A 12,185-nucleotide genomic window follows, 5' to 3' on the forward strand; every position below is an offset into this window, starting at 1 on the left:
TCTGCCGTGCAAAGCCTGGTGGGCCACGGCAGAAAAAGAATCCATGGTCCATACGCTCGTCATATAGCTCTGTCTCACAGAACCATGCCTGATTCTAAGATGGCGCCTACAATACACAGCTACCGCTGTCCCTGCCTGCTCATCAAGTGTGCTGTTACGACTGTTGCTTCGACTGGGGGTCTTGTGCTGAGGGCTAATCCTGGAGGGGACAGACATATTGAACACCATGCTCCCCTTTGCCCTGCCCTAGCCCAGGACCTCCAGCCCTCCCAGACATCGGAGCTCAGGATCGGAGGCCTGAGGCATGACCCCCCCCTGCTCTCCCAGACATCGGAGCTCAGGTCTTTCTTCCCTGACCTCTGGTCTCCGGATTGATCTCCTCTGCCCCAGATCCTCATGGATGATGAGGCTGTGACTTTACTGTGGACTGCCTCTCTCCCCCACCCCCGGACTTGCTGGCTATGGCAGCCCTCTTTCCTGGACTTTCGGACTTGGACCTTTGTGCTCCTCGCCATTTTCTTTTATGACTCGCTTCTTCTTCTACCTTTCTCCTCCGCAATTTTAGTGATCTCTGACCTCCCCCCCTGTCCTAGCGACCTTTCTATTGTCTCTCCTGTTGCCTCTGACAAACTCCTCACTGTCTCACTCATTACTATCTGCTTCCCTCTCTCGTTTGTCTCCCTTTCCTGCCTTTCTCTGTCCCCCCCCCCCCCTTGGTGCTGTGACTGCATCCCCCCTCCGACCCCACTTCATGGACCTGTGCTTTTCTGTATATAGAGATAACTCTAATCACTAGTATATGCAGTAGACCTTTGTATATCTACCATTAATACGTGACTCTTAGAGTATATCCATTTGTATCCCTTCCCTATGTATACAGAGATAACTCTAATCACTAGTATATGCAGTAGACCTTTGTATATCTACCATTAATACGTGACTCTTAGAGTATATCCACAGGTATCCCTTCCCTATGTATACAGAGATAACTCTAATCACTAGTATATGCAGTAGACCTTTGTGCTCTCTACCATTCCTATGTGACTCTTAGAGTATATCCATCTGTATCCCTTCCCTATGTATATAGAGATAACTCTAATCACTAGTATATGCAGTAGACCTTTGTACTCTCTACCATTCCGATGTGACTCTTAGAGTATATCCATTTGTATCTCCTCTTTGTGTGACTTTACATCTTGTACATTTGCAATTTTTTCTGTTTGTATCCTTTATGTAACACATGTAATCCTAAGTCCTTATGTTTTGCAACGGGTTCTTATGTAAAGCGCTCAGACACCTTCGGGTAAAGTTCGCGCTATATAAAATCACATAAATAAAGATAAACACTCCCTGGGCTTCACAGCGGCTTGTTTCTGAAACACAAAAAACTGCCAACCTTCCGGCAGGACATGGGGCCAACTTGCATCACAAAACTGCCACCCTGATAGTGGGAGCCCTTTGGTGGAAAAAGATTCCCACTGAGCGGGTGAGATCTCAATGTATGAGAGCTTTACATTTTTAGAGATATGAGGAAGAGAGTAAACACGCCAGGGCATCTTAAATGTTAGGTGGTTATAATAGCGAGGTGACATCATTCTGCAGATGAAATTAGAAATGCCTACCTAGCTTGGGGTTAGAATTTTACTGCCAATATCAAAGGTGTCAAAATGTTTGCATTATTGCAACATGAATGTCAAAAACAGGTACAAAGAGCATATTTACTTTCCAGCCCAGTGGATTTTTTCCATTCCTCTAAGCTGGCTTTGCGCTGATCTTCGGGAGCTGCTGAAATGTATGTGATGAAGGCTGCGGCAAGCTGGGCTCTCTTCGGCAGCGTGTCAAGTTCACTTGCCATCTCTGCCATCTGATGAAATACATTTGAACACAAATTGAGAAACAGGCAACACCATAGATTCTCAACCATGTCACTGTATCTTCTTACTGTATGTACCTATTTGTTTGACACCACATCGACAGTCATACACTGGAAGAACAGATCATGCAACACAGCAACCAGGGGGACAAGGCCTTAAGTTGTTATATGGGTTGGGTGAAAAACAAGCCAGATACCATGGCTGTTCTAAGGGATCTTTTGAAGGGCTCTGACTTAAGATAACTTGATACAGGTGAGGTGGGGTCTAGGCACTGGGCCAAGAGGGCGTCAGTCGTTGTGAATGCATGCACGACCCATGGATTGGGTTCACATTCCTGGCCAGGAACCGGTCAGAGAACAGCAAGAATGCAAACCCCTGACAGGAACTTGAGGTTTGAAAAAAGGGGGAAGGCCTGAAAGCAACGAGCTGGGGTGGCCCCATCAGCAAGGTCCACAAAAAGGGAAGTCAGTTCTTATTTACAGCCCCTCGAGTGGACAATAGAGATTGTCCGTCTCCTACAGACAGCTTCCGTCAAGCCTACAGGTATCACATCGGGAATCCACGTGGAATTCAGGGATCAAAAGGCATTAAACGTGTTCCAAGGTGGGAACCGCACTACACGACATCGCCAACTGTTAGTGGGCTATAAAAGTAAACCAGCTTGGAGGTTATTTCAGAGAAACAGGTTTTGCAAATGGCAACCAACCAGAAAGCCACTGGGAATGTAGGGCATGGAAGAAGTGTGGAAGGGGACATTTTTGAGAGCTCTGTTTTGGACATGACTGATGAGAATCAATGGTGGGAGGGCGCACAATACGTCTCAATCAGGATACAGGACTTCTGAACATACTGAGCCAAGCATATGCAATGCAAAAGGTCGAGTTTGAGCTATTGGCATTGTAAATGACAATGCCTTTTATTTATGTTTTGGTTTTTAAAACATAAATAAAAGGCATTGTCAGTTACAATGCCACTAGCTTAAACTCTCGCATATGCGAGACCTATTGCTTTCCAAATGCTTTGTTTAAAAGTGTGTGTGTCGGAGAGGGGGGGTTGCAAACAGAAGGTAGCAGAAGGAATTTAGATGGGGAGAGTGTGTGGAAGCAAAATTGAGGGTGGTGGCGGGTGTGGGGAAGCAAAAACGATGGCGTGGTGGGGGAAAGGGCACGGAGGGCATAGGGAAGCAAAAGATGTACATAGCAATGTGTTGGCAGGGGGGAGACAAGAAAATGAGCGCGAGCAAGGTTAAGCTGGGGGTGAAAACACACCCTTTACAGGTAATCTGAGCCGAGCAGCGAAGTGAATCGAGCCGCCAGTTTGGAACTGGAGAACTGCTCAGTAAATACCTTCCGGTCGGGTTAGCTGTTGCGGGAGTGTGTGTCCAAAAGACATTTGAAGCCAAAGATTTCTTTTCATTTTTGGATCCATTTCACAGAGAAACAAATGGAAGAAAAAGAGGGTAAGAGCCCTTTGTTGAAGTCAAGGTTTTTTAGCAAGTGAGCGCAGGAGCAAACCTAAAGAAAATTCATCTTTAACATAGATGTTCATTCAGAAAATAAATAAGCCAGATCTAGCGGAATTTACATCACGCATCTTTGACCTCCCTAAAGACATTGCTGAGATGCACCCTTCAGTCTCCCATGGCCCCTGAAGAACTCCCCGTTTTTTACGAGTTACACAAACCAGTGGTCACAACTGCGCATGAGAGACCCTTGCTCACCTGCAGTAAGAGCAGTCATTAAAGAAAATAGTGTTTACAGACTAAAGAAGGAGTACTGTGTAACAACCGAAATAGAAGGGCCTATCCTTATGGGAAGTTACAAATGAAGACAAGGCGGTACTGAGGAGGGACTAACAAGCCCTAATAAGGAATCAAAAGCCAGCATTTACGAATGACAATGACACAAGCCAATGACAATTATGGGCGGAGAGTGGGTGGGGCTTCAAGTAAATACTCCAATACAACATTGCTCGCAGAGCAACACATGCGCTGCCCAGGTTCAACCAAAAAATCCCAACTGTGATATTCAAAGAAAAAGTGTTAACAGATGTAAAAATAGGTCAATGAGCTTCAAGGGATACTCTTATACATTCTGTCAGCCACACCCTGCCACGCAGGCAGGACATAAAGCACTTCACAGTGAAATTACTACATGAGCCCATCTGTTACCATTGCACTTTCCATCATAAGGAGAAACGAAGGCAAAGAACGCCAGTAGCAGGTCTGTGATGGTCTGTGGCTGATAAGAGAGCAAGCAATGGGACCTATTGTTTCGAAGATTAGAGACAAACTGATCACAAGACAAGTGCAGAGGACAGGGGACATAGTTGAAGTACAGGGCGAAAGGCAAACCCAAGTAAATGATCACCTACTCGATGCAACCATGATGGGGTGGGTCTCTACGCATAGGACAGATTCCAGCAGAATTTCTGTTCACCAGTTTGTCTAAAGCAGCAATGCTAGGTGTCGTGATGGAGGAATCTCTAAATGCAGAACACCAATATTCTTTGTAGCAGGAATATGGACCACAATTCAATATGGGAGTGTAAATGAAGAGTGTGGGGTAAGTTGATAATTTGTACATACCAAAACGTGTATAGGCTTCATCCTGAATGGTAAATGGTTAATATTTTAGCATTAATTGAGATAGACCTACATTCCTGAATAAAAGAGCAAATATACGGAAATCGCATGCAGCTACTTCATGCTTTCAAAACACGCACCTATCATCAGGTCGGGTAACATTTTAAATTAAAAGGTTAACAGCAAATCTACAGACCAAAAGCCTAATATGAAATGTAATGCTCCAAAATAACTCAATATTTACTCTAGAGAACACAAAAAACATACAGAAGGTAGATATGCTTTAATCAAACTGGATTATGAGGAAAAGCTGTCACCTGATTATCAGAAATCTGTAGATCCCTAAGAAGATGGGTCAGTGAGTTAGCAAACAGTAATAGGGACACCAGCCATGGTTTTGAATCAATCTAGGTCTAAAGCACGCATGGAGAAAAGCAAACCAAGGGGAATGAAACATCATTTTTTTCCCAGCTGCACCACAAGAAGACCAGACATTTTAAATGTCAGAATATCTGACCATTTAAAAATTGATAAAACTTTTGGCTTCTGGTGTGACCAGTGGGGTTTTAGTTGCATCTCTAATAAAAACATACTGTAAAAGTTCCTGCATCGTCTATCTGCAATAGTCCGGAAGAAGATGCTGAGAGAGAGGCTGGATCTATTTCATTCTGGAATTTAAAGTGTACAAGATCTTTTAGGTTTATGTGATATCTTTAGACTTTGCAACCACCTTTGAGAATGGAATCACCTTGAGGACACTCCAAGTAGAGACATTTTAAAAGAAATGTAATGTTGCTACCCATCAGCCCTCTCCTCCGGGCCTCCCAGTGAAAAATCTTGGTATCTGGTTTAATGCAAAACTCAGTTTTGGTAACCAGATCAGCAAACGTGGAGAAGTGTGGCTCAAATGGTTAGAGCTGCAGACTCTGATGCAGAGGTCTGGTTCGGGACCAGGGTTCAATACCCGCCTCGGCCAGTCTTGGGCTCAATTTCCTCGGACCTGATAATTCTCGCCTCGGTGCCTATTCTAATCATGGGTCCCACTCTGCAACTTTGGGCAATAGCTTGCTTAATCTCCACAACAGCCCCATCATCGCTGGGATGCCTGACTTCACCTTGGGGGTGCCCAGGAGTGGACATTCCACAGGGAAAAACCAGGAAGGGTTCCTAAGCGGTATACGGACAGCGCCGGGACACCTCCGTTAGAGGTAGCTGTGCGCTTTACAAATGGCATTTACAAACTGACAGGCACCTGCTTTGGTATCCTGAAGTGTCTCTGAACATTTTTGCCCTTGCTGTTTCTTTCTGCCAAAGAAATGGTTGTTCGGGCTTTGGTCACCTCCCGCCTCAATTATGCTAATGCATTGTATGTTGGTCTTCCTGGCTACCTCATGGATAAGTTACAGGTTACAGGTAGTGCAGAATGCTGCTGCTCGGCTGCTGTTGGACTTACCAAAACATACCAGTGTTAAGCAGCATCTGCGCAACTTGTATTGGCTGCCGTTAAAAACTAGGGTCATGTTCAAGGCTCTGGTTACGGCCCATGTCGCACTTTACGAGTATGGCCCGGTCTATCTGAGGAACCGGTTCTCTTTCTATGTCCCGGCAGACTCTTGAGCTCCTCGAACATACACCTGGCCTCCACACCCAGAATTTGTCTGAAAAAAAAGGGGGGCAGCTCCTTGGCCTATTTGGCTGTGAAGTCTTGGAACTCTCTTCCACCTGATCTGTGTAGCCTTCAAAATTCTACTCAGTTTAGGAAAAAACTAAAAACGTACCTATTCAACTAAGCTGGTTTTTAGGTCTCGCCTGGCGAAAGCAGCGCATGAGCTGCCTCGCTATTGCGAGTACCTTTTGTAATCGATTCTGGCGAGGGCTTTCGTGCACGCGTTTGCATGGACAAACATGGCTGCTGTTGCCATTTGTCCTTAGCAGACAGCATGCGCGGGTCCGTCGGACTGTGGACAGCCCAACGCCATCTTGTGCCAAGCTTTCCATTGGCATGGCAACTAAGCTGGGTTGCCTGGCGGTAGCAGCCCATGCGCAAATATTGCCAAATAGCTTTATATTGTCACGGAGGGACAAACAAATGCATAAGCATGTAGACAGGCGGCGTGCTTTCGCTTTCCCTCCCTCACCGAAAGTATCCACTGTATTTAATCACTGTGCGGCTGGCAGTGCGGCATACTTTCCCTTTCACCAGTTAGGGGTGGAGACTGCCTTCCGTGGCGCGAGCTCTGTTCGCTGTCCGAATCCTCCCACCCACCCTCTTTTCGCTGTTCGATGACTTGCCCGCCCTTCTGTTTGCTGTCCTATGACACTCCTGCCCACCCTCTGTTTGCTGTCCGATGACCTGTCCGCCCACCCTCTGTTCGCTGTCTGATGACCCGCCTGCCCGCCTTCTGATCGCTGTCCGATGACAATTTTCATCCATTTGTTGTCCGTCTTGACTCACCACCCCCCCTCTCTCCCTCAGAGAAATTGAATTTTAAAAAGGTTTTCTAGTTCACACTGGGAGACGATGAAGGCTTCTCATCTGTGTTGTTACCAGTTGGTGCATCCTTAGCCTGGAAAGAAAACATGCAGCTGCACTATTAAACCCTTTGGAGGCTTTGTATTATTTTCTAGGCAGGTCTCGTCATTTGATGTTACTGTAGTCCTGCAGCTAGGTAGTCAGCTGAGCACCATGGGTGGTTTCTGAAATCAAGACGGACAGAAACTTTTTAAGAGATTATGTTGGTGTAAGGTTGATTGAATTACTGTTCCTATGGGTGCCCTAGACAGATACGCTGTCATGCACAGCACAGCTTCCTAGACCGGCCGCTCAGGCCCTCCTTGACACATCAAGGTGCATGCGATATGCCAATACTGTTTGAATCCAGCCTTCAGCAAGACTCAGAAGAGGTCGGATTACCAGGTCCCTTGGGGATGTGGCAACGGCAACCAAAGGGCCTCCGATAGTACTGGCCGTATTCCTTCCCGAGGACGCAAGCTGCTCCCAGTATCATCAATGTGGGCTTTTAAACCCCTTCAAGGTGCGAAGGAATAACAAAGGCCTCAACTTTTATATAGGCCTTCGTTCTACCCAGTCCCCCCGCGCACTTGTTTATTTCTCCCAATGCTCCCTCGCCTCAATACAGCCTATAAGCTTTCGTTCGTTGTAAGGTAACTTCCCACGGAGTTGCCATAGCAGGCTTTGAAGGGAACCGTGGTCAGAGAACAGCCTGTAATTGTGCTGCTCCTGCAGTGTGTTTGTCTGAGTGCTAGAAGAATAATTTACACATTACTGACAGGCTGCAAAGCCGTACCAAGCCTCCATTGCTGGGCGTGTACCGCAGTGGAGATGCGCTCTGCGGCTTTTGTGAGCTCCTGCGTTGTCTCACTGTCTGTTGATCTGATATATGGAGTTTTCACCGTTGGCTCCTGTCCTTTCTACATCCCTGCGTCCTGGGTCGCTTTTGGAAAGATGGGAGTTCGGGTGTTTTCAGATAGGATTCATGCAGTTCGAAGATGGTAGAAACAAACAAAGCCAGAGTGGACAAAGCCAATAAGCCCGGCTTTTGTGAAAGACTGGTAAAAGTGTGGAAAGAAAGGGCGGAAGAATGTTTTGAACACCTTATCATAAAACTGAAGTGGTGAACACCAAAGGCAGAATTTTCAAATCGGTATTTTGGAATCATTTTCCTGTGGCCTTGCTTTGGTGGCTTGTCCTTGCCAGCACTCGGACAGATTATCTGGATGTCACTATTTCGCAGTAGAGTGTGGTTGAATATTCACCAGTAGAACAGTGCGGTTTAATGGGTTAGTGTTCTTAGGATAAACTGCAGAGTGACGGGCTAGCTAGTGTGAATTTTACGTGGAGGTGTTCGTGTCACTAGGATATAGTTTAATATGGTGTTGCTGCCCCTTCCTACAGAGGCTCACACTCTTCTAAAACAGTCCACGCCGTCCCTCGTAAACTTCAGCGTGCAGCGGCTTTTCACTGTAGAAAGGCAGATTTTGTCAGTGTTTTTGTGCGCATCGTGTTTGCTGCGGAGCGTCTGCAGCCACAAGACCATACTTGTATGGTAATAGTTCTCTGTTCCAGGCACAGACATACTTTTTAGGTCACATAGTTCAGTTTAGCAGTAGGGATGGATCAGATGTTGCTTTCATTACAGTGGCACAAGGATTCGAGTTTTTTTTGGTGGCGACTCTCTGAAATTACCATGCATTGTCATTGATTAACTGTTTCAACTTAACAAACCATTTGTTTTAACTGTAATGTGTATTAGACATAACACACAACTTCATTAAACTATAGTCATGGGCGCAAAACATGTATTTTATTAGTTATTACTATTCCAAATGTACCTGCCCTTTACACTCTTAGCACAAAGTAGGTCAGTGATCTTGTGTACGCACTTTAGAAGCATTGGACACTTTTGAGGCAGTTTTCGTACCACAACATGGGCTAATTTGTGAAAACTATCTTACTGCATTGGCATAACTGTTGATTTCTATTAAGTTCTTGGTTCTCTAAAATGCATCACTAAAAGTGGCACACATAAGACATTTATATGTCACAGGTAAGATGACTGAATATATGGCTATGACATACATAAGCAGTCTCAAACTTTGACAGCTATGTATTAGGTCACTGCACTTACTCCAGTTAGTTTACACAAGAGGCATGTAAATCATTCCAAAAGGCCAGGGGTAAACCTTTTTCACAGTACTGGTTGGCTCAGAGGTGAACAGTGGCAACTGTATTATAGTGCTATGTGGTCCCAGTCTGCTACTGGAAGCACTGCTATATATGCTATAAACTTTGCAGGAGATGGCAGTGAGATGGAGAACAGATCGTTGGTAGTGGTGGTCCTAATTACACGCACTGTGCCTTATACAGTACTTTGGACTTTCACTGGTGGAGCACTTTCAGCAGAATAAGCTGATTTGGATGTGTGTTCATGCTGCAGTGTCTCTGGTTTTAATGTTTTGAGGTTGATACTCATTTATTACTCTGCTCTAGCACTGTTGTGCTCCAGACAGCCAGGAAGTATTCCAACCACTCTAGAAAAGGTTACCCAGAGGAAACTACCCTTCAGTGAATCAAGGAAGCTAAGTGTTTGCATTGTCAGCACTTGAACATCTCTGGAGCTTACTCAAGCCCAAGGCCCTCCTTAATTAATGTCACTTCAAAGAAGAAACTCTTTAGTGTGTTGTTTTATCTTCTAGCCCCAGTTCTCACCTAGGCAAAAACAGCGCATTCGCGTGACCAATTACAGACACACGTCATGTATGCTGACAACTAGAGCCACCCCAGCAGATCCTACATCTTGCCCTCTGTTACTACATGATTCCACACTGCTGTACCACCCCATGGCAGTTAACGTACAGGACTGCCACCTTTGTAACCATCAGAGAGCACAGGACATTAATCCTCTCAAACCACACAGGCCCAGGACAAGCACAGTATCCATATATCGTCAGTCACATAATTCAGGCTTTACAAAGAAGCTTTACGCCTGCTTCATTTTAACAAACCTGTGTATTCCACCTCTTATGTTCCCCATCAAGCTGATGAATCAGCAGTTCTGCTGCTTGAATAATTTCTTGTGCCTTGGTTAACTCTGCTTCAAGTTTGGCAGCTTCTGTTGTTCTGCTTTGGAACCTGCAAAGAAAGGATATTAAACAAATCAAGATGTATATCAATCTTCTATCAAGCAAACCCTAAATATTGTATTGTAATAACAAAACAACTTACTTCTCTTTTAAGTCTGCCACTTTCCGACCTACAGAGTTCAGTTCATCTTCTAATCTCTGTTTTCGGTCCTCTGTTTTTCTCAAGTTCCTGAAACACATTTTTGATGATATGAGAAAGGCCATCGAGATGAGAAAAGTGAAACATTACAATGGTCACAACTCCTGAGCACTAAAATCACTTCCACTTCACCCACATATGAAGTGCTCTCCCACTACTACAACAATTTCTTGCACCTCAGGCACGGTTCCTTTCTGTTCTCAATTACATCCTCCAATATTTTATTTCAAAGCATCTTTTTATGAAAAAATAAAGATACGGGCGTATTCGGTTACACAACACTGATTTACATTTCACAACTGAAAACATAAAATTGATTAAACGCTCATCATCCAAATGAGTAACATAATAATGTTAAGAATGTGATTTTTGCATTTTTGGTCACTAACATGTTCCATCAATAATTAATCGCTCTCCTATCATTCTCCCACTGTAATAACTTCCTCGCTCCTCCAGCACTTTGCACACTTGCTTTATACTACGTGCCTTTATAACACAATATTCAGTTTTTCAGAGTACACCCATACTTTTTCATGTCAGGCTTTGCAGCACAAAACTACGTTTTTCTCCCACGTTTCACAAAGGGCTGACTTCTATATTTCTACCTTAACATAGCTAAGAAGAAAGGTGACCTAAATGCAATTTCTATACTACTTATATCAAAACATAATTTGCAAAAGAACATGCTACTTCATTCAAATAATGTCCTTTCCTTTATGACAAAGACACAAATTCCCTCAGTCTTCTATGAGCAGGAACCAGTCACAAGCACTGGATGGCACTGAAAGTTTGGTGTAAGATCCATAATGACCCTGCATAATGTGATACAGCAGGTTCATATAAGTAACTAGGAGCACCAGATCTGTCATTCTGTAATTCCCAGAGGCTAAAGATAGAATATGACAGGTGTTAGAACTGGGGGTCTCTAGTTGGCAGAGGTAGGTACCACTGTCCAAATAGGGACCCTTGCTTCTAGTCAGGGTAAGGAGGATACACTCTTTAGATAACCCCTGCTCACCCCCTTGGTAGCTTGGCACGAGCAGTCAGGCTTATCAAAGGCAATGAGTAAAGTATTTGTACTAACACTCACAGTCACACAGTGAAAACACCACAAACTGACTCCACAACAGTTTAGAAAAATAAAAGTATTTAATCTAAAGTACACAAGACCAAAACGGCAAAAATCCAACATACACAGTTCAAGAATATGATTTCAAAAGAGTTCTTAAGGTTGCGTTAAAATAATCCACAGTTGCGTCAAGTTTTAGCCAACAGTACCTCTAGATGCAACAAAGTTCCAAGTGAAAAGCTGTAGCGGTGAAAAGCAAGCGATGCATCACTTCTGAGACACTGGGGAGGCGATGCGACAACCCCGCTGGACGCAGCGGGCGTGTTGCGGTGACTCCAGTCTGTACGGTGAGGGATGCGATACCTTGCGTGGATTCTGGCGCACAGGTTTCGGTGGAAGCAGCTCGCAAAAGGTACGATGCGACAATCTCTGGGGCTGCGATGATCTCCGGTGCCGCGAAGGTGCGAGGCTCAGCGGCGATCTTCTCCGCTCTCGGCCCCTCGATGCGATGGCTCTGCGATGACTCTCACAGCGACGTGATGCGGACCACAAGCAAGCGGTACGATGATCTCACCCAGTGATGGCAGGCTCTGCGACGATACTCGCAGCGATGATACTCTTCCGACACCTGACTGGTGCATTCTGCAAATGAAGGACGCGACGGCTCTGGTAGCGGCAACAGGCGCTGCGACGATCTCGGCCTTTGTAGCGGCGGGAATTTCCTCGCACTGACGGGGATGCGCTCCGCAAGCGAGCGATGCATTAAAACTTGCAGAAAGTCTTTAAAGTCTTGGTTTCCAGCTCCCCAACACAGGCACGATTTCCAGAGGCACCACAATTGGGCCAAGCACTCCA

General features: G+C 45.2%; 1 protein-coding gene across 3 annotated transcripts in view; it reads right to left on the minus strand.

The window, feature by feature from the left end:
* Positions 1 to 12,185, minus strand: part of DYNC2H1 (dynein cytoplasmic 2 heavy chain 1) — a 1,560,829-nt gene that overhangs the window by 664,693 nt on the left and 883,951 nt on the right. For all 3 annotated transcript variants that reach the window (XM_086935265.1, XM_086935264.1, XM_086935263.1), the window contains exons 60-62: positions 10,205 to 10,291; positions 9,985 to 10,111; positions 1,723 to 1,864 (exon numbers count right to left, since the gene is read on the minus strand). In XM_086935265.1, the coding sequence (XP_086791391.1) occupies positions 1,723 to 1,864; positions 9,985 to 10,111; positions 10,205 to 10,291 (356 nt within the window). The remainder of the gene's footprint in view (positions 1 to 1,722; positions 1,865 to 9,984; positions 10,112 to 10,204; positions 10,292 to 12,185) is intronic.

The sequence above is a fragment of the Lissotriton vulgaris genome, chromosome 8 (assembly GCF_964263255.1).
Source record: "Lissotriton vulgaris chromosome 8, aLisVul1.2, whole genome shotgun sequence".
Classification (NCBI taxonomy): Eukaryota; Metazoa; Chordata; class Amphibia; order Caudata; family Salamandridae; genus Lissotriton; species Lissotriton vulgaris.